This window comes from Amia ocellicauda, chromosome 15, assembly GCF_036373705.1.
Source record: "Amia ocellicauda isolate fAmiCal2 chromosome 15, fAmiCal2.hap1, whole genome shotgun sequence".
In the NCBI taxonomy this organism is placed as follows: Eukaryota; Metazoa; Chordata; class Actinopteri; order Amiiformes; family Amiidae; genus Amia; species Amia ocellicauda.
The window spans coordinates 14,918,367-14,935,736 of NC_089864.1; the positions used below are offsets into that span (position 1 = coordinate 14,918,367).

Sequence of the window (17,370 nt, forward strand, 5' to 3'; positions counted from 1 at the left end):
AGAAAGGACTAGTATTTAATGGCATGGAAATGTATACATTAGTAAAGACTTCTTAATTATTTAATGGAAAGGTTTTCACTGCTGCTGCTGTGCATTTGTATTAATTGACCCCTGCAGAAATAAGTGAACAGCTCTTTACCTGCCCAGGGTCCTTCTGCATAGAATCTGTTTTCAGGTTAATGTGAAAGAAGTTTTCAGATCATGACTTCAGTAGGATTTGCATGACCAATGAGAAGCAGTGTTTCAGTTGAACCAAAACAATAATAAACTTCTCTATTATGATTTCGCTCCCTTCCAAACATCTCCATATTGTCAATAGAGTAATAAGGATGTACAGTCTGTGTGAGCATTTGTAGTTTTTGAGATTTTGTAGCCTTTTAAAGACCGATTTGGATATGTAACATGTTAATGTCCTTAAGTACTTAACAAGATGATACTACTGAAGTGATGGACTGTGCCATTTTTAATGTGAGAATGTCAACTTTAACTTAATGCTTGCAAAGGATGAGCTAGTGACAGCTGGGACTGGACATGTCTGGTATTTGTGAGTGCGATGGTAAGTCTGGTTCCCAGTGCTGTTCATGGTAAACGGGCACAATGTTGCTGTCTACGGTGAACGCCGTCCCGAGCAGACCAAGGCAGATGTTCCTTGTGTGTTGCAGAATTTGTAGTAAAGAAACTTTTTTGTGATTTTTATGATTGTTTTTGGCCTTGTTCATCCAGAAGAAGTATTGTAAATGTTTTGTTTTGTACAGTCTTTGTCTTAGCACCCCCTCACCCCTATCCTCTCAGTTGTTGAATGTTAGGATCTGCATTAACTGTTGCGTATTTTTTTGTTGTTGTTGTTGGTGTTATTTGTATGTGGTGGTGATGGTGTAATATTTCTTCATTTATTTTATGTATGCAAATTCCGTTTTTCATGTGAACCAGTAAGAAAATATAATGCGCCCGCTTTGTTTCTTTGTAGGTATATTTGCATTTAAATGTGCCCGGGCAGAGGAGATTTTCAACATGCTCCAGGAAATCATGCAGAATAACAGCATAAGTGTGGTGGAGGAGCCAGTGATGGAGAGAAACCACAACCAAACAGACGCCGACGTTCCCAGGACGCCTCGAACGCCAACTAGTAAGTGTGTTGGGAAATGTTAACAAAACAAATGAAACGCACACTTACACTATCGAAGTTTCCATCTTACTGTGCAATCTTTTCACTTAGATGGAAATGTAGATTTCTGTGACATAAATGAATATCTGATGATTAGTTATGCTTCCACTTCTGTGTTAGTCTGTAGACTTTTGGAAGAGGCTATTCTTCAGAGATGCAGGGCGACGCACACTGCTGCGAGGGAATGTGAATTGTCCCAGTTTTACTTTCAGCACACCTACCTCAAAAGATATTGCATTTTGATTACCCTGACCAGCCATATAACACATCTAGCATCACCCCTGCAATAGCAATAAAGATGTTTTATTTTTTTTAAATGTCTGTCTCTGCTTATATTGTGATGTTTACCTGTCATTGCAGCCCCAGGTTTTGTATCCCCCAGTTTACCCAATGGGTGCCGGTACCCATCCTTTGGCGATACCTCCTCACGCCCCTCCAGCAGGCACCCCTCTGTAGGCAGTGCCCGTCTCCCGTCTGTGGGGGAGGAGTCAACGCATCCTCTGTTAGTCGCAGATGAGCCGGTAAGAATTCCTGTCACTGCAACTCCTAGGAGGGCGATTTCAAAAAGCTAACCTGGACCTCTGCAATGTGCGCATAGATTTAGTGTATAGAATGCTAACTTATCTGCATTCATTTTAAAATGCGAGATCTGGTTAATATGCAGTGTGTAGATGTTCAGGAAAAGTACATTTTTCTTGTAAAAAAGCAAAATAGTATTCTTGGTGTTTATCAAGTATATATTTCTTTTTTAATTTTATGAGAAATTCATAGTTTCTGTGCATTCCAGGAGGTTGGGTAGTTTGTTACAATTACCCAATCTTTTCTTTATTATTTAGAGCTTAATTATGATATATACAATTAGGAGGCAACCGCAGTGATGGATTGAGGTGATATCTTAAAGATGCATCGTTTAGTGTAGTCTTATTTTGTTTTTTATAAATGAAATCTGGTTTCTTAAGAGATCAATTATTCTTGTGTGTGTGTGTGTGTGTGTATATGTTTCTTTGTGTGTATAGCATTTAAACTGCATAACCGAAGGCCTTATAGTATAAAGTGGTTGTGGAAGAACGTGTCAGTTAGATTTATTTGTCAAGTCTCCTGGTGATTCTCCTGGTGTTTGTCTGAGCTGTTGTTGATGCTGTTCTTGGCGCTGTTGTTGTTGCAGGTCCACACGTACGTGAACACCACCGGGGTGCAGGAGGAGCGGCGTAGTCGCTCAAGTGACCACGCACCCCTGGAGCTGCGCCTCTCCAACCCAGAGAGCCTTGCCAGTGGGCCACTCGCCTCGCCCGACGACACCGAGCCCCAGGTCCTGCTGGAGCCGGAGGCAGTCAAATTTATCCTGGGCCCCACGCCCGTCCAGAGGCAGCTGATGGAGAAGGAGAAGCAGGAGAAGCCAGACCCGGAGCCCGACGGGGGCGGCGTTGTGCACGAAGCGCCCGTGCCCGTTGGTAGTGTCAACGGTGGTGTGGCCACTGGCAGTACCAGCACCAACCCTGCGGACTGGGACACTGGCTACGACAGCGACGAGCGCAAGGACGGCCCTCCAAGCAACAAACTGGTGTACGAGAACATCAATGGTTTGGCTTTGCCCAGCGCTCCACCTGCCCGCCGGAACAGAGCACCTATCCCCACCCCAACCAGCGCAGACCCTCTGAACGCCAACAACTCTGCGCAGAGGAGGACTGCCCTGCTGAACTATGAGAACCTGCCCTCCCTGCCTCCCGTCTGGGAAGCTCCTAAGCCCAGCAAGGAGGAGGAAGACGGTTTTGGACCAAAGACGCCATCTCTCAATGGTTACCACCACAACCTTGACCCCATGCACAACTATGTCAACACAGAGAATGTAACGGTACCCCTGAGCGCCCACAAACTGGACAGTGTGCGGCGCCGGGACTGCACCCCAACAGTATTTAACTTTGACTTCAGGCGCTCCAGCCTCGAGCACAGACAGCTAAACTACATCGAGGTGGAGATGGAGCGGGGCAGCGACTCGGACAATCCCCAGACCCCCAAAACCCCAACGACTCCCCTTCCGCAGACTCCCACCCGCAGGACAGAACTTTACGCAGTCATAGACATAGAGCGCACGGCCGCCATGTCTAGTTTGCAGAAAGCATTGCCACGCGACGATGGTACTTCAAGGAAAACGCGACACAATAGTACAGACCTGCCTATGTGAGCCTAGATAGCACTGTGTAAAGTTGCACCTTTTTTTTTTTTTTTTTTCCTTTCTTACAAACAGGATGAAAAACAACTTTGGAAGACATAAGGGCTTCAGATATTTTTTACTTTCTATTCCAAATATAAGATGTTTTAGAGACTTAAATGTAGTCGAGGAGTTACACTGGGTACTTGGGGCTAACTTTCAAAGGGAATTAAAGTAGACCAGGTACTTGCCATATTACACTATCTTATTCTATGATATTTTGCTACTTTGTAGTTTACTAAACCTATTAATTTACCAGTGCCTATGTGATTTGCTGGAACCGGACACAATGTTAGTAATGAGGTAGATGATATTCTTGCTCCCATTTCTATTGGTACAAATCAGTGATGGCTTTAATGTTTTTTTTTCTTTCAGTTGTCTGTAACACTACACTCAATTTATAAATCTTAAAAACACTAAATTTTCTTTTAATACTGTTTTAATTTCAGTATCAACATATTTGATATGTTTGACACTAATGGTGCGTCTCCACTACATATTCGCCAAAATTAATGTTCATAATAAGAAGAAAATGGTGCAAATGGATGTGTGCTAATTTTATTTGTTTTTTTGTATAAGTGCAATTGTGTTTGAGTTCCACCTGGCAGTACTCTAGTACTCTGTGTACCCTAGACAAGCAGGAATGATTAATGCCTTTTGCATGCAAGCTGGAAACAATGCTTTAATAAACTCAGCTTTTTAAACTGAAACATTCATTGTATCTAATCCATAACTACAAGGTCATTATTCTTTTATTCCAGATCTACTGGCTGGCTGGTACATTGTGCAGCAGTACGATCAAGTGTCCTTATGGCCATCATAATGAAAGCAAAAAAACTGTTTGCTATATATGAAACTGTCAGACATTTTCATAGGATCTTAAGTCTCAAGTCCAACTTTTCATTGGTTACTTTTTTCATTGTATTATATTGTAAGATTTATTATATGATCTAACTTGCATTATAAAAATGATAGTTTTTCTACCTACCTTAAAAATGCCTAAGTATAGGAACTGTGTATAAAGTAGTTTAATAGATTTGTTTATTAAACCCATTAAATCTTAGTTTAAAAAAAGAAAAAAAAGAAAACCCTTGCCAAACAAAGTTTTAGAAAATGTTCCTTGAATGTTGAGCCTTCGGGTTCATGACAGATGTAAACATTCCTTCATTATTTTTATTATTTTTTCTCCTCTCTGGTGAGATTCAGGAGAAATACTATGCAGCAAATTAACCAACACACTTAGAGCTGTTGCCACAGTAATGTACGAGCATTTAATTTAAATTTATTTTGATGTTTGCATTTTCCGGGTATGGATATTAGTTTACCAAAATGTTGATATTTTAAAAAAAGAAAAGCATACCATGTATTTTGTGATATCTACATTTTTGTCAAATGCCATCAGTGCCAACACCTTATTTTTTGTAGCATGGCAATAAAAAAAATCTACAGTGTTTTTGTGTCTTGCAGTTTGTATTGCTGTACACTTTTTCTGAGTGATTGTCTTGAAAATGATACAGTAAAAACTTTGAATACCATATATAGAATCCTTGGCTGCATTGTGTACATCTATTCAATTTAAAACCCTTCAACACCAATGGTGAATTAGAAACCAGCACATTTTTAAATGCTTGTTGGGACCATAATCTACTATAATTTCCACATACTAACTAATAGTAACACTATGAAAACCCATAGGAAACAAAATTCAGAATTGTATGTAAATATACTAGGGTATAAGGCAAGTGAATGCCAGAAGGGTGCTTTATCTTTATTGAGAATCATTGAAGCTCACATTTTGGAACATGCCAAGTAGCACAAATCTGTTCTGTTCTGTTGTTTTATCAAGAATCTCATCATGTAACTAACATGAGAGACACAGGAATGACATGAGGAGGTCTAGCTAGAGGGTATGCAGACTGCACAGGTTTTAACACATTTCTTACACAGACTGTACAGTTTTAAGAGACTCCTTTAAATTTGTCTTTAGCTTAGAAGAAAGGTAATGTGGTCTATTGCACATAATAGGGTCTACACACACAACTTAGATACAAGAGTAGTTAATGTAATCTGTTTTCTAATATGCCATAGGTTGCATATTGTATGATACATGTATAGTATGAACCATGCATGTTCCAGTATTCTTACCCTTCTTTGACATTGTACATTACTTTTAGGAAAAGTGGTAAATTAGTGCCTCCTACAATGAAGTACATTTTGTTAAAGGAATTGTATTAATTACTCTTCATGCAGTACTGTTCTCTTGCAGTTTTTTTGTTATTAGTCTGCATGTGAGAACATAGTCTTCACCTCTTGCAGGATCTTTATTATTATTATGTTTGAATGAACACTAGGCTAGTACATTTCTTCAGCTACACATACCAAACTGATTCACTGTGATACCTGGTATGTTACTTGTAGTTTTTGTATGAATAAGATCAACAATTATTGATTTATAATCGATTGAAAACACCAAACATCGAATTCAGATACATAAGAACATAAGAAAGTTTACAAACGAGAGGAGGCCATTCGACCGATCGTGCACATTTGGTGTCCATTAATAACTGAGTGATCCAAGGATCCTATCCAGTCTGTTTTTAAATGTTCCCAAATTTTCAGCTTCACCCACATCGCTGGGGAGTTTGTTCAGATTGTGACGACTCTCTGTGTAAAGAAGTGTCTCCTGTTTTCTGTCTTGAATGCCTTGAAGGCCAATTTCCATTTGTGTCCCCGGGTGCGTGTGTCCCTGCTGATCTGGAAAAGCTCCTCTGGTTTGATGTGGTCGATGCCCTTCATGATTTTGAAGACTTGACTCAAGTCCCCACGTAGTCTCCTCTGTTCCAGGGTGAAAAGGTTCAGTCCCTCAGTCTCTCAGTAGGACATTCCCTTCAGACCTGGAATAAGTCTGGTTGCTCTCCTCTGAACTGCCTCTAGAGCAGCGATATCTTTCTTGAAGTGTGGAGCCCAGAACTGTCCACAGTATCCAGATGAGCTCTAACTAGTGCATTGTACAGTCTGGACATCACTGCCCTTGTTCTCAATTCTACAGTCTGCTGAACAGAGGCTAAAATGGTGTTTATTCTCTCTGCAATGCTGTGCTGCAGTGTGATTTCCCATTGTGCTCCTGAAATCTAATATTTTATATCCCTTTATTTAATACTAATTATTATACTAGTAGTAGTTGCTTAAAAGTAGTAGTTGAGTAAAAAGTATTTGGAAACAAGTTCTAGTGAGAAGAGTATCTGCTGTTGGTCACATATTTTGCTTCCTCCCCAGGAGAATGGGGCATTAACCCTTAATCCCTCACTTGGCCACTGCCCCTCTGCTTACACCATGCCACCTTGCCAAGCCTTTATGTTTATTTCATTTATTTTTTTATGAAAGCATGAACAAGTATAGCAAGCATGTCCATTGAGTGGAAGTGAAACACTGAACTGTCAGTCAGTTATATACTTTAGATCATATCAGTATGTAATTGAACAAAACAAACAACAGCAATATGAGAGAGAGAGAGTTGTTTTGTTCAATTACATACTGATATGATGTAAAGTAGTTAAGGCATATTTACATTCCCATAGAAACCAGCAAGCCATTTCGCAATGACAAATATATTCCAAGATAACTTGCACAAATGTGAACGTCCTGACTCCTAACACGTTTACTTAAATGTTTTCAGAACTATCTGTAAAGTAAAAATTGCGATTTAGCCAGCGGACCATGACGTTTAATATTGTTTTATTATAAGTAAGAGTCTTCACAAAATAGACTCAGGAACTCAAATAGTGTGTGTATCTTTAAGGAACGGCGCGTCGTGACGTCACTACGTCATTCTACTAGACGCCATTGCACCCGCCGCGACAGACAGTTGACTGAGTGTTTGCAGCCCTTTATACCGGAGGAAACATGGTGAGCGGGGTTCCTGTTCTCGGTTTTAAGATACTGCTTAAAATGTATTTACGTTATATGCAGGATTGTCAGGTGTTAGTGAGGCACTTCGGATACACAAAATGCCCCCCTCGTAAGTGGCGCACAGTGCGGTATTGTGTGCGATTGTCAGTGCGGAGAAGCACATGGGCTCCACTCCCAGACCGGGGTCCGGCTCTCGCATCCCGCACGGATCCATCTCTCGGACAGAGACGGTGTAAGAGGCGGGTTTACTGTCCACACCGCCGCGTCCGAGTCTGCCGTGTGTGGAAGCGCAGGACGCATTTGCTCGAAAAGGGTCCGAATGAAAGAACTGCCGTTTTCTGCCACATCATTTTGGGCCATTTCTCGTCTTAGCCATTTTCGTCTGTAACTAGTGCGGGCTCATTTTACTCCATTTTGTGGACAGTAGTCTTTGCTTCGCTTGTGTCTTGCTTGTATTTCGCGGCCGTTGCGGCGTGGCTGACAGAAATGTGAAGCTGGTCGCAGTGAAGGGCCGCAGGCCGCCATACCGGCTTCTAGTGGTTTCCAGGAGGAGCTCCGCAGCTGCGCAGTGAGAGAGGCGCTGCTGCCATTTAGGGTCTGAACGCCGTTTGCTGTCCGGCTGGCAGCTTTGCGTTTCATTCATCTGCAGACTCGGTGCCCTGCGTTTTGTATCCGGAAACATTAGTCATTTCATATAGTTTTTTCTTCTGCTCGTTAGCTACATTCATATAACTTTGATGGTCTCTTTGCAATACTGGGCCCCAGGGCATAATGAGTGGAAGTGTTATTTTCTATGATTGTGTTAGGGTTGTGTTTTCCGTTTTAAATTTGCGTAGCTGTATCTTTATGAATAAAATAAGTTTGTGAATGTCTAAATAGTTCTTAATTTGAATCTTTCTTCATTCTGGTTTCTTCATCATAGGTCAGTTGTATTTAGTGTAGAATTAGGATAACCTGTATGGGTCAGTCTGTCACTCAAAGCCAGTCTCCTCCCATTGTCTGAAGTGACTTTTAACAGGACAGGTTTTGACTGTGGATTATTTTGACTGCATTCAAAAGGACTAACTTGACTGTTTTGCAGGCATCCCTTTCAATGGCACCGGTCAATATCTTCCGGCATGGCGCGGATGAGGAGAAGGCGGAAACCGCTCGACTGGTGAGTCTTGCGCTGTACATCCTTGCACGATCCTCTGGGACTCTTCTCCTGATGTTGTGTGCAGCACTTTGACTTGTGCGCTAGTCATTTCATTAAAGAAATGTTTCCCCTCTCTCTCTCTTTAGTCTTCGTTTATTGGTGCCATAGCCATTGGAGACCTGGTGAAGAGCACTCTGGGACCAAAAGGAATGGTACGTGTCATAAATGTGATTTGTGTCATCGAGGAAAGCGGAGGGGGGGAAAGGTTTTACACCCACAACTCGCACAGGGCCTTCAGACTGTCCTGCAACTCTGGCCTTATCCCCAAGCATGCATGTTTTATATAAAATACTTTTGTCCTCTGCACAGGACAAGATCCTCCTGGGTGGTGGCAGGGAGGGGTTGGTCACTGTCACAAACGATGGGGCCACAATTCTCAAGGCCATTGGAGTGGACAACCCTGCTGCTAAAGTGCTTGTTGGTGAGTGTGCTGCTGGGTTGAAGGCCACAGCTTCGGGCTTGGAGGCTGAAATGTTTCCTTTTTTGACTTTAGTAGCTTAATCTAAAGGTAGATTTGCCAAGTGTTTAAATGTTTGATTATTCTTAACTGTCTACCCAGGGTGATGCAGACATGCATAATTCTAACTTATAAGAACAGTGATTTTTAATTAATATTACTGTGCATAAATAACTTTGGGTTTTTGTAGTGGACTCCAGGTTAAGACAAGGATAGTTGTATGTCATTTGACTTGTATGTTTTAGACCTTCAATGTTGCTGGTTTGTTTTCAGACATGTCCAAAGTGCAGGATGATGAGGTTGGGGACGGCACCACATCTGTCACAGTGCTTGCAGCAGAGTTGTTGAGGGTAAGGACCAGTTGTGTGTTGTCGGTTTTGTATAGTAATCACAGTAGTTTGGAATTATTACCCATGGGGGCTATAGGTATACATTTTAAATGTTGCTTCAGTCTTTATGGCTCAGAAGCATTTTTGTATTACAGCTGAATTCAAATTGTAAACCCCCAAAGTGTCACCACTGGTTGAAATATATTAAAGTGCTGTATTTTTATGTCCTGCAAGAGCTCCCTGCCCCACACACAAACTTAGTTAATCTATTGAAATGTATTGTTTTAATTCCAGGTTATTAAAAACTATTTTAGCTTTGTTCTGTGTAGAATTAATATCTGTGTTGTTGACTGCAGGAAGCTGAACTCCTCATCGCTAAGAAGATCCACCCCCAGACCATCATTGCTGGCTGGAGGAAGGCCACACAGGCAGCCAGGGAAGCTCTGAAGAACGCAGCTGTGGATCATGGGTGAGGAACAAAGGGATTGTCTGGTCCCGATACACTATATTACCGAGTGATTTGACAGAAAAACCTCTCTCCTCCTCAATGTGCGTCCACCAGGGGTCACTGTACCATAGGAGAGGGGAGACCTAAGATGGTGAGCTCTCTGTACAGATATTTTACTGTTCTGAGAGAAAGCTGGACAAGTACCACTAACCTAGACCATTTTGATGGTAAAGAAGCAATAAATCCCTTCAAGTAATCCAGGGCAATGTGTTGGAGGTGTGGAAGCATCGTGTGAAGTCTTTTCTCTGAGGTTTACCCTTCCCTTGTGTTGCACTTTCATAGAAACGATGAGACTAAGTTCCGAGTGGACCTGATGAACATCGCCAGGACCACCCTGTCCTCCAAGCTGCTGACTCACCACAAAGAGCACTTCTCCAAGCTGGCTGTGGAGGCCGTGCTCAGACTCAAGGGCTCTGGCAACTTGGAGGCAATCCACGTCATCAAGAAACTGGGCGGCAGTCTGACTGACTCCTATCTGGATGAGGGTAATCCTTATTTTTATTTCAAAACTTTAAAGACGTTTTGTACTTTGCTGAATTAAAAGTAACAAGTTTTATATTGGTCTTTTTTTTTTTTAGTCATTGAGTGTGATCGAGAATAATTTTGTCTCGATCAATTTGCCCCTTTATTTGTAGGCTTTCTGCTGGATAAGAAGATTGGTGTCAACCAGCCTAAAAGAATTGAGAATGCAAAGATACTTATTGCTAATACTGGCATGGACACAGACAAGATCAAGGTATGTGGGAAAGTTAGAGTACAACCATATAGCTATAGGTTATGTATCTTGATTTAATTCATTAGGCCGAAAAAAGATCCAGTGGCCCTGTTGTGATGTTTGTGTGTCCGGTCCCTCAGATCTTTGGTTCTCGGGTGCGTGTCGATTCTACCGCCAAGGTTGCCGAGATTGAGCAGGCCGAGAAAGAGAAGATGAAGGAGAAGGTGGAGCGCATCCTAAAGCATGGCATCAACTGCTTCATTAACAGGTACGCGATGTGCCAAGACCTCTCCACTGACAGATCTTGTTTTATCATTTTGATTTAATTTTAGCAGACCAGGTTTCAAGCCACTGAAGGGATACACTGAGGGAACCTTGTAGTGATCCTACAGCCAACTGAAAACCTGTCTTCATGTTTATCAGTTTTAATGCTGTGATTTATTACACACAACACCGAATACTGTTATTAAGCATCTTTAAAGGCATCTTTATGTTCTAACCCAGGTAGGACAACTATTTGAAATGTATATATTTTTTTAAAGTATGATGAATCATAACTAGCTGAGACTAAACCCCCCAGAGCACTGAGCTCACAGCGACCGCTCTACGCGTCCGGACTACAGCGCTCTTGCACAAATCACAGTGCTTGGTATCGCACAGCTAATTATATTTCTGTAAAATTAAGTAATGATCATATGAAACCTATATCACGACATTGAAGTTGTTCATTCTATAATTCGTTTAGTTTTGGAATTAATACAGAAATGTGCATTAGCAAAGAAACCTATGTTATACAGATACCATTGTTCTCAAAACGATGTTGATTTTCCAAATTATCCCGGCTTATAAATACTTGAAAAATCATGTATACGAATCCCCAGAATGTTATTTTTAAAATACAAAAAAAAAAGTTTACAAATAACTGTTCAAGAGGGAGCAGTTTGGTGAGGAGCACCTGTCTAGAAGCTTGTCAGAACTACAGGCAAAACAACACAAACTAAATCAGCCGGTCGGACTTTGCTATATTGAATAAATATAAAAGCATCTTCGAATGTACGTGTCGTTATTACTACCAGTAATTTAATCGTAACAATTAATGTACATGGCTTACTTTGCAATGATTGTAAACGCGTATGTTTTAATAGGTGCCGATGTGTTTTCTCCAGAAATCGGACGATCGTGTATCTTGGACTAATGATTCTGTGTATTTCTTAATCTTAGCGGTTATCTAATTTGGGTTGAAAGGGGGGATTCTGACATTTAGGTTAACCATCTGAAATAAACTAGAAACTTCTTACTCGGTACCTTCACCCCCTCCCATTTACATTCTCGTGTTGAACTTCTACCTCCCAAAAATGTGCCCAATGAAGTTTACAATGATTAAACTTAATCAACCAATTTTTTTAGTCTCAGACGCAGTTAAAAGCGCTCTCGTTTAGTGAGCACAGCATGTCGCCATCTGCCCTAAGAGATGGGTTTTTTAACCAATAAAAACAATACTGTTTTAAAAGCTTTTTGATTGGTTAATACTCACAACAAACCTCTCTCCTAATGGTTAAGACTTGTTGCTATGTAGAATTTTTAAGGCTAAAATGGGGGTGGAAGTCTGGGCCAAAAATCGGCCCTGTAGTCCTCTGAGCGTTTAAACCTTATCTCGTGTTCCCTTCGCTGTTCATGTTTGGGAATTTGGATTGTTAGTTTAAGTAACATTTTTCCTACTGTACTCGTGCTGTAGACAAACTATTCAGTGACAGTGTGCCTATAAAAGGGAATGGGACTGTATGGTGTCAAAGTCGCAGTGAACCAGTTCTCGGCATCGGCAGCTCATGCGTAATGTCTCTGTGCTTTCCTGGGAAAATAATTGTTGAGCTCAGAGTTCCTTCAAGCCGCATGATTGTAACTTTGTTTCACAGGCAGCTCATCTATAACTACCCTGAGCAGATGTTTGCCGCGGCGGGTGTCATGGCTATTGAACATGCAGATTTTATGGGTGTTGAGCGTCTAGCTCTTGTTACAGGTAAGCACTCTTGCATAAGAAGCAGAAACCCGTCCTTCACAAGTGTGCAGTCAGTGGAAATTTTGAAGTGTTGCAATGTTCCCTTGTTTAGGAAGCAATTTGATTTTTGGACTAAATCCTAATAGAATAACAGCCTGGTTGCAGCCATTTGAAACCCCTGTGAATGAATACAGTAATGACTCTGCACCAGTATACTATAAACACACTTCAGCATTAAAACAGCCGGAGAGGAGAGGAGGGACAACAGCCATCATAGTTTGATTAGGAAAACTGCAGTTTTTTTCAAAAGTAATCTTGTGTATTAAACTGTGGGCATCAGAGTGACGTGTCCTGTAACACTGTCCGCCTGTCAGGGGGAGAAATCTCCTCCACCTTCGACCACCCTGAGCTGGTGAAGCTGGGCAGCTGCAAGCTGATTGAAGAGGTGATGATTGGAGAGGACAAGCTGATCCACTTCTCGGGGGTGGCCATGGGTAAGCCTGACCGTAATTTGCCTGGAATATGCTGAATTACACTACGCTGAGATTTTGCTTGTAGATTTATTAGCCATTAATAGTGAATATTTTCCTAAAACACAGACATTTCGGTTTTAAAGTGTTCTCTTTGAAATCTCAGTGTGATTTTACTGGTGGGAGGCAGGGGCTGCCGTGCTCTGCAGGGCTGCGAGTCATTCTTGTGTTTCTCTGAAGGCGAGGCCTGCACCATTGTGCTCCGTGGAGCCACACAGCAGATCCTGGACGAGGCGGAGAGATCTCTGCACGACGCCCTCTGCGTCCTCGCCCAGACCATCAAGGAGACCAGGACAGTGTTTGGTGGAGGTGAGTAGCTGTGTGAACCCAATGCCGTGGTCTCTGTGCTTGTGGGTTGTTGGTGAGAGCAGTCTGCTCATCTGTTCTCGTGTCCTTTCCACAGGCTGCTCAGAGATGCTGATGGCCAATGTAGTGACAGACCTGGCAAACAGAACCCCTGGCAAGGAAGCTGTGGCCATGGAGTCTTTTGCCAAAGCGCTGCGAATGGTGAGGATCTGAGTGTAGCTCATGTCTTCACTTTACTGTGCTATTTCGGGCTGTTAATGTTTAAGTGACCCGTAAACCATACATGTTCACAGCTATGCATCTAGATCTCAGTCCCACTCGATCTTTTGGGGGATGGTAAAAGATCAGCAGGGTTTTAATGCACAACCCCTAAGCGATGCAGTGAGCAGCTGGTCTACTCACTTCATAAATTAAGATTTAATTGCATCTTAAAATTGTAGCTTGGTGATCTATTTGCTTGTTAACAATGCTGTTCACTGCTTATTTTGTACATAGTTTTGTCTGTTGTTCCCCTGGATGTAAAGCTATTTGTAGTAATGAGGATAGACCATTTTCTCATGAGGGAGGATCATCTAATCAATTCTCTTTCAGCTGCCGACCATCATTGCAGACAACGCTGGCTATGACAGTGCAGATCTGGTGGCCCAACTTCGAGCGGCTCACATGGACAATAAGACCACCTTTGGGCTCAGTAAGTGCAGGACCTGTGGCAGTTAAACACATTTTAATAAAACCACAAATAAGCTAGTTAGGGTGACGTTCTGGATCGTACCAGATGCTCTTGGTTTTTCCTAGTGAAAATGTGTGCGGTTTCCTTCCCAGACATGATCGATGGCACTGTGGGCGACATGGCCGAGCTGGGCATCACAGAGAGCTTCCAGGTGAAGAGACAGGTGCTGCTGAGCGCGGCCGAGGCTGCGGAGATGATCCTGCGCGTGGATGACATCATCAAGGCTGCGCCACGGTGAGGCCCCAGGGCCACAGATACGCCAAAAGCATCACACAATACCCTGGAGGGGCCGCAGCCACATAAAGGCTCCAGGGCTGTGAAACATTGCAGGTTTTGAAAAAGTTAATCGGGAGAATAGGCTACTACATTTCACAAGAATATGATGCTCACCTGCACATTTAATGTAGAGACCTGAACAGAAGTGTGACGGACATTCCTCATTTGTTTCTCTCCCTCTTTGCTTCCAGGAAACGAGTACCGGACCACCACCCCTGTTAAGAGCATCGGGACCCTGTAGTGTGTCTTGCATGTGTGGTGAGGGTGGGGGCTCGGAGGAATTGTGGGGGCCTGCTCTGGGCTGGCAGAGGACGTGGACCAGCTTGGCTATTTATTACCACTGAGGGCGCTGCCTTCCTGTTGAGTGTAGATGCTTCCAAGTGTAGCTGTTTCCATCAATGTACCTGTATCAAGGCAACTGTATTGACTTATTTGATAAAGAATAAAACCTGCATAAAAGGGGAAAACAGTCTGGTCTTGTTTGATATGTGCTCTGCTACATTTTATTTCCCCCATTTGTAGGAATGGATTCAAACAATTCTAGAGTCCAGTCCTGGTTGAACTGGGGCTTAAGCATCAAGTATTGTGAGTGGCTTCAGCTTAAACACGGCCCAGTCTTCCAGGGGTGGGAGGGAAAGAAGGCATCCCGTTTTGCCAAATGTAACATTACAGCTCTCAGAAATGAATAAGGAGCTCTAATTCATTGTGGTGGATGATCTTAATAGAAAATAACTGCTTTTAATCTTTTTAAAATTGTTTATTTGAAGCTTTCACTACAGGATTTATGGTTCAAAACAGTGTTGAAAGTTAAAATAACTGACACCTACATAGAAAAGCTGATTTAGTACATTTATACAATGTTTTTTTAGGTAAAGTTAATTTGCGAATGCAATGTCTGAAAAATCAGCTTATACTACATCCATTATTTTTCTGAATACTTCAAACTTGTCTTTACTTTGGGGTGCAGGTGAGGAGAATCAGAGCTGAGGAGTTTAAAAACGGATGTCAAACCATAGACGGGCAGTTCTGCTTTGTGTATTCAGCACAGCTCATTCATTATGCTTTTATAATGCCAGGTGTTTTATTAACATGGTAACACCAGATAAAGTAATTGGGGAGGGTGCATTTTTTTTAAATGCACTTGATTTTGATAATTAACATATTAGATAATAGAATATGAAGTAGAATATAGGTTGCTGCTTAAGATTTGATAGCCATTCACTTCAGGCATGAGTTACTGAGTTAAGAGCGCACCCAGCTCTCTATAGTCCGACACAGGAAATGGGTCCGTAGCGAGCGTTCACTTACCAAGCCCACCTTTAACATGCCCACATCCTTACACTCACGACTAGTCCATGGATTGTGATCCTTTGATGCTGACCTTCCATGTTGAGCTCCTCAGGAATGTGAAGAGGCATTGAAGCCCATAGAGTCATTCTTATTCTATGAGAAGAAAATTGAGTTGACCTTGTGTATCCTCAGCAAGTAAGATCCACAATCAAATGTTTTAGTTTTGTAACTCCCATAAATGGACCCACGAAGTGCCGTGCTCAGTAGTGATGTAACTAAGCATGTAAGCATTGTGTGAGATGTTGACAATTCACAGTGTCGCTCTAATCCTGTAGTTCCCAGTGATCCTGTTTAAAATAAGAACTTCACAGTAAGAACGCCAGACACTTTCCTCGCTGCCCTAGGCCACAGGTTCTTGGCATGGCTCGGCCTGCATCTCAGTAGGGGGCTCCTCGGTTTCAGTTGGCGCAGGCGGTGGCTCGGCTCTCTTCCCTTTCTCCTCTGTGACCTCCTCTTTGTTGTTGGCCCAGCGGCCCACTCTCCGGGCCCCCTCTGACACGGCGGGGGCGTTGACGCAGGGGTTGTGGTCATAGATGACCAGCTTGAGGCCCTTCAGGTGCACCAGGCTGGGGAAACGGCGGATCTTGTTCCTGTCGACGTCGATCACGTCCAGGAAGTGCATCTCCAGCAGCACGTCGGGAAACTCGGTCAGCTGGTTGCCGGAGAGCCAGATGCTGCGCAGCTCCTGCAGGCCGCACAGCTCTTCAGGCAGGGAGTGGAGCTGGTTGTAGCCCATGTGGAGGGTCTTGAGGTTGCTCAGCTGGCAGATGACCTCGGGGAACTCGGTGAAGTAGTTGGTCTCGATCCACAGCGTCTTCAACTCGGTGAGCAGGCTCAGCTCCCAGGGCAGGGCGTGCAGCCGGTTGTTTCCCAGGTAGAGGATGTTGAGCTGCCTGAGACTGCACACCACCAGTGGCAGCTCTCCAAAGAGGTTGAAGTCCAGCGCCAGGATCTGGAGCTTGTGCAGGCTCTCCAGCTCCGGGGGGAGGCTGCGCAGGTTGTTGTCGCTCAGGTAGAGCTTGACCAGCTCGCCGAAGCAGCACACTGATAGGGGGACCCTCCGCAGCTGCCTCCCGCTGAGGTCCACCATGCGGTCCATGGGCATCTCCTTCAGCTCCCCCACCAGGAATCTCTGGCACTTCTCAGAGGGAACGAAGGCGATGGCTCCTCGGATTGTGTTTCCCATCGTCTGCACGGTCTGGAAAAAACTCCCAATAAGGTGACAAATTCTGTGGCAAATTATAACAAACGGGTGTGAGCCATTTTCTTCTTCAGTTAGGGCTTGAAGTTCTGTGGAAGAAGTGTTTCAAAATCAGTTTTCTTCAGTGTTGTGTCCCATTTTAGTGAGCACTGCAGAATGAGACCAGGAATGCCAGAAATCTCAGCTCCGGCGTGCTCCTCGCAGGCGTTCACTGTGTGTGTGAAAAGACCAACCAGCACAGTCCCTCCTGCAATGGATGTCGCGTCCCGCCTTCCAGGGCCTGTGGAATGCCTGTGACAACTGAGGACGTGTCCGGTGATCGCAGATCTGGACACAGCACTCCAGTTCAGTCACGCTCCTGCCATTTAGATGCCACGAAACGGCTGGGATCCCTAACGTTATCAGTGCACTTAAGTGGCCTTTCTATCAAGAACAATTCCTAGAATTTGTGACCGCCTCCACATGCCATCACCATTTGAAACAAAACATCTGCC

General features: G+C 43.3%; 3 protein-coding genes across 4 annotated transcripts in view; 2 read left to right on the plus strand and 1 right to left on the minus strand.

Annotated features, from left to right (window-relative positions):
• Positions 1-4,825, plus strand: part of frs2a (fibroblast growth factor receptor substrate 2a) — a 38,965-nt gene extending 34,140 nt beyond the window's left edge. For both annotated transcript variants that reach the window (XM_066723985.1, XM_066723986.1), the window contains 3 exons: positions 968-1,126; positions 1,526-1,686; positions 2,331-4,825. In XM_066723985.1, the coding sequence (XP_066580082.1) occupies positions 968-1,126; positions 1,526-1,686; positions 2,331-3,347 (1,337 nt within the window). In that variant the 3' untranslated portion in view covers positions 3,348-4,825. The remainder of the gene's footprint in view (positions 1-967; positions 1,127-1,525; positions 1,687-2,330) is intronic.
• Positions 4,826-7,125: 2,300 nt separating this feature from the next.
• cct2 (chaperonin containing TCP1, subunit 2 (beta)) lies at positions 7,126-14,794 on the plus strand. Its single transcript, XM_066723988.1, has 16 exons — positions 7,126-7,280; positions 8,365-8,439; positions 8,565-8,630; positions 8,788-8,899; positions 9,209-9,285; positions 9,621-9,733; positions 10,055-10,257; positions 10,408-10,508; positions 10,628-10,755; positions 12,401-12,504; positions 12,858-12,977; positions 13,194-13,322; positions 13,417-13,520; positions 13,911-14,010; positions 14,142-14,283; positions 14,517-14,794. The coding sequence occupies exons 1-16, from the start codon at positions 7,278-7,280 to the stop codon at positions 14,545-14,547; spliced, it is 1,608 nt and encodes a 535-aa protein (XP_066580085.1). The 5' UTR covers positions 7,126-7,277; the 3' UTR covers positions 14,548-14,794.
• lrrc10 (leucine rich repeat containing 10) lies at positions 14,694-17,312 on the minus strand. The gene has a single exon (XM_066723992.1). The coding sequence runs from the start codon at positions 16,859-16,861 to the stop codon at positions 16,016-16,018; it is 846 nt and encodes a 281-aa protein (XP_066580089.1). The 5' UTR covers positions 16,862-17,312; the 3' UTR covers positions 14,694-16,015.
• Positions 17,313-17,370: the final 58 nt, after the last annotated feature.

Bases quoted from the DNA above. Each gene is read 5' to 3' on its own strand.
- cct2 (XM_066723988.1), top strand. The intron at 10,509-10,627 runs GTATGTGGGAAA...CCGGTCCCTCAG, and splicing joins TGGACACAGACAAGATCAAG to ATCTTTGGTTCTCGGGTGCG. The intron at 13,323-13,416 runs GTGAGTAGCTGT...TCCTTTCCACAG, and splicing joins CAGGACAGTGTTTGGTGGAG to GCTGCTCAGAGATGCTGATG.
- lrrc10 (XM_066723992.1), bottom strand. From the start codon at position 16,861: ATGGGAAACACAATCCGAGGAGCCATCGCCTTCGTTCCCTCTGAGAAG.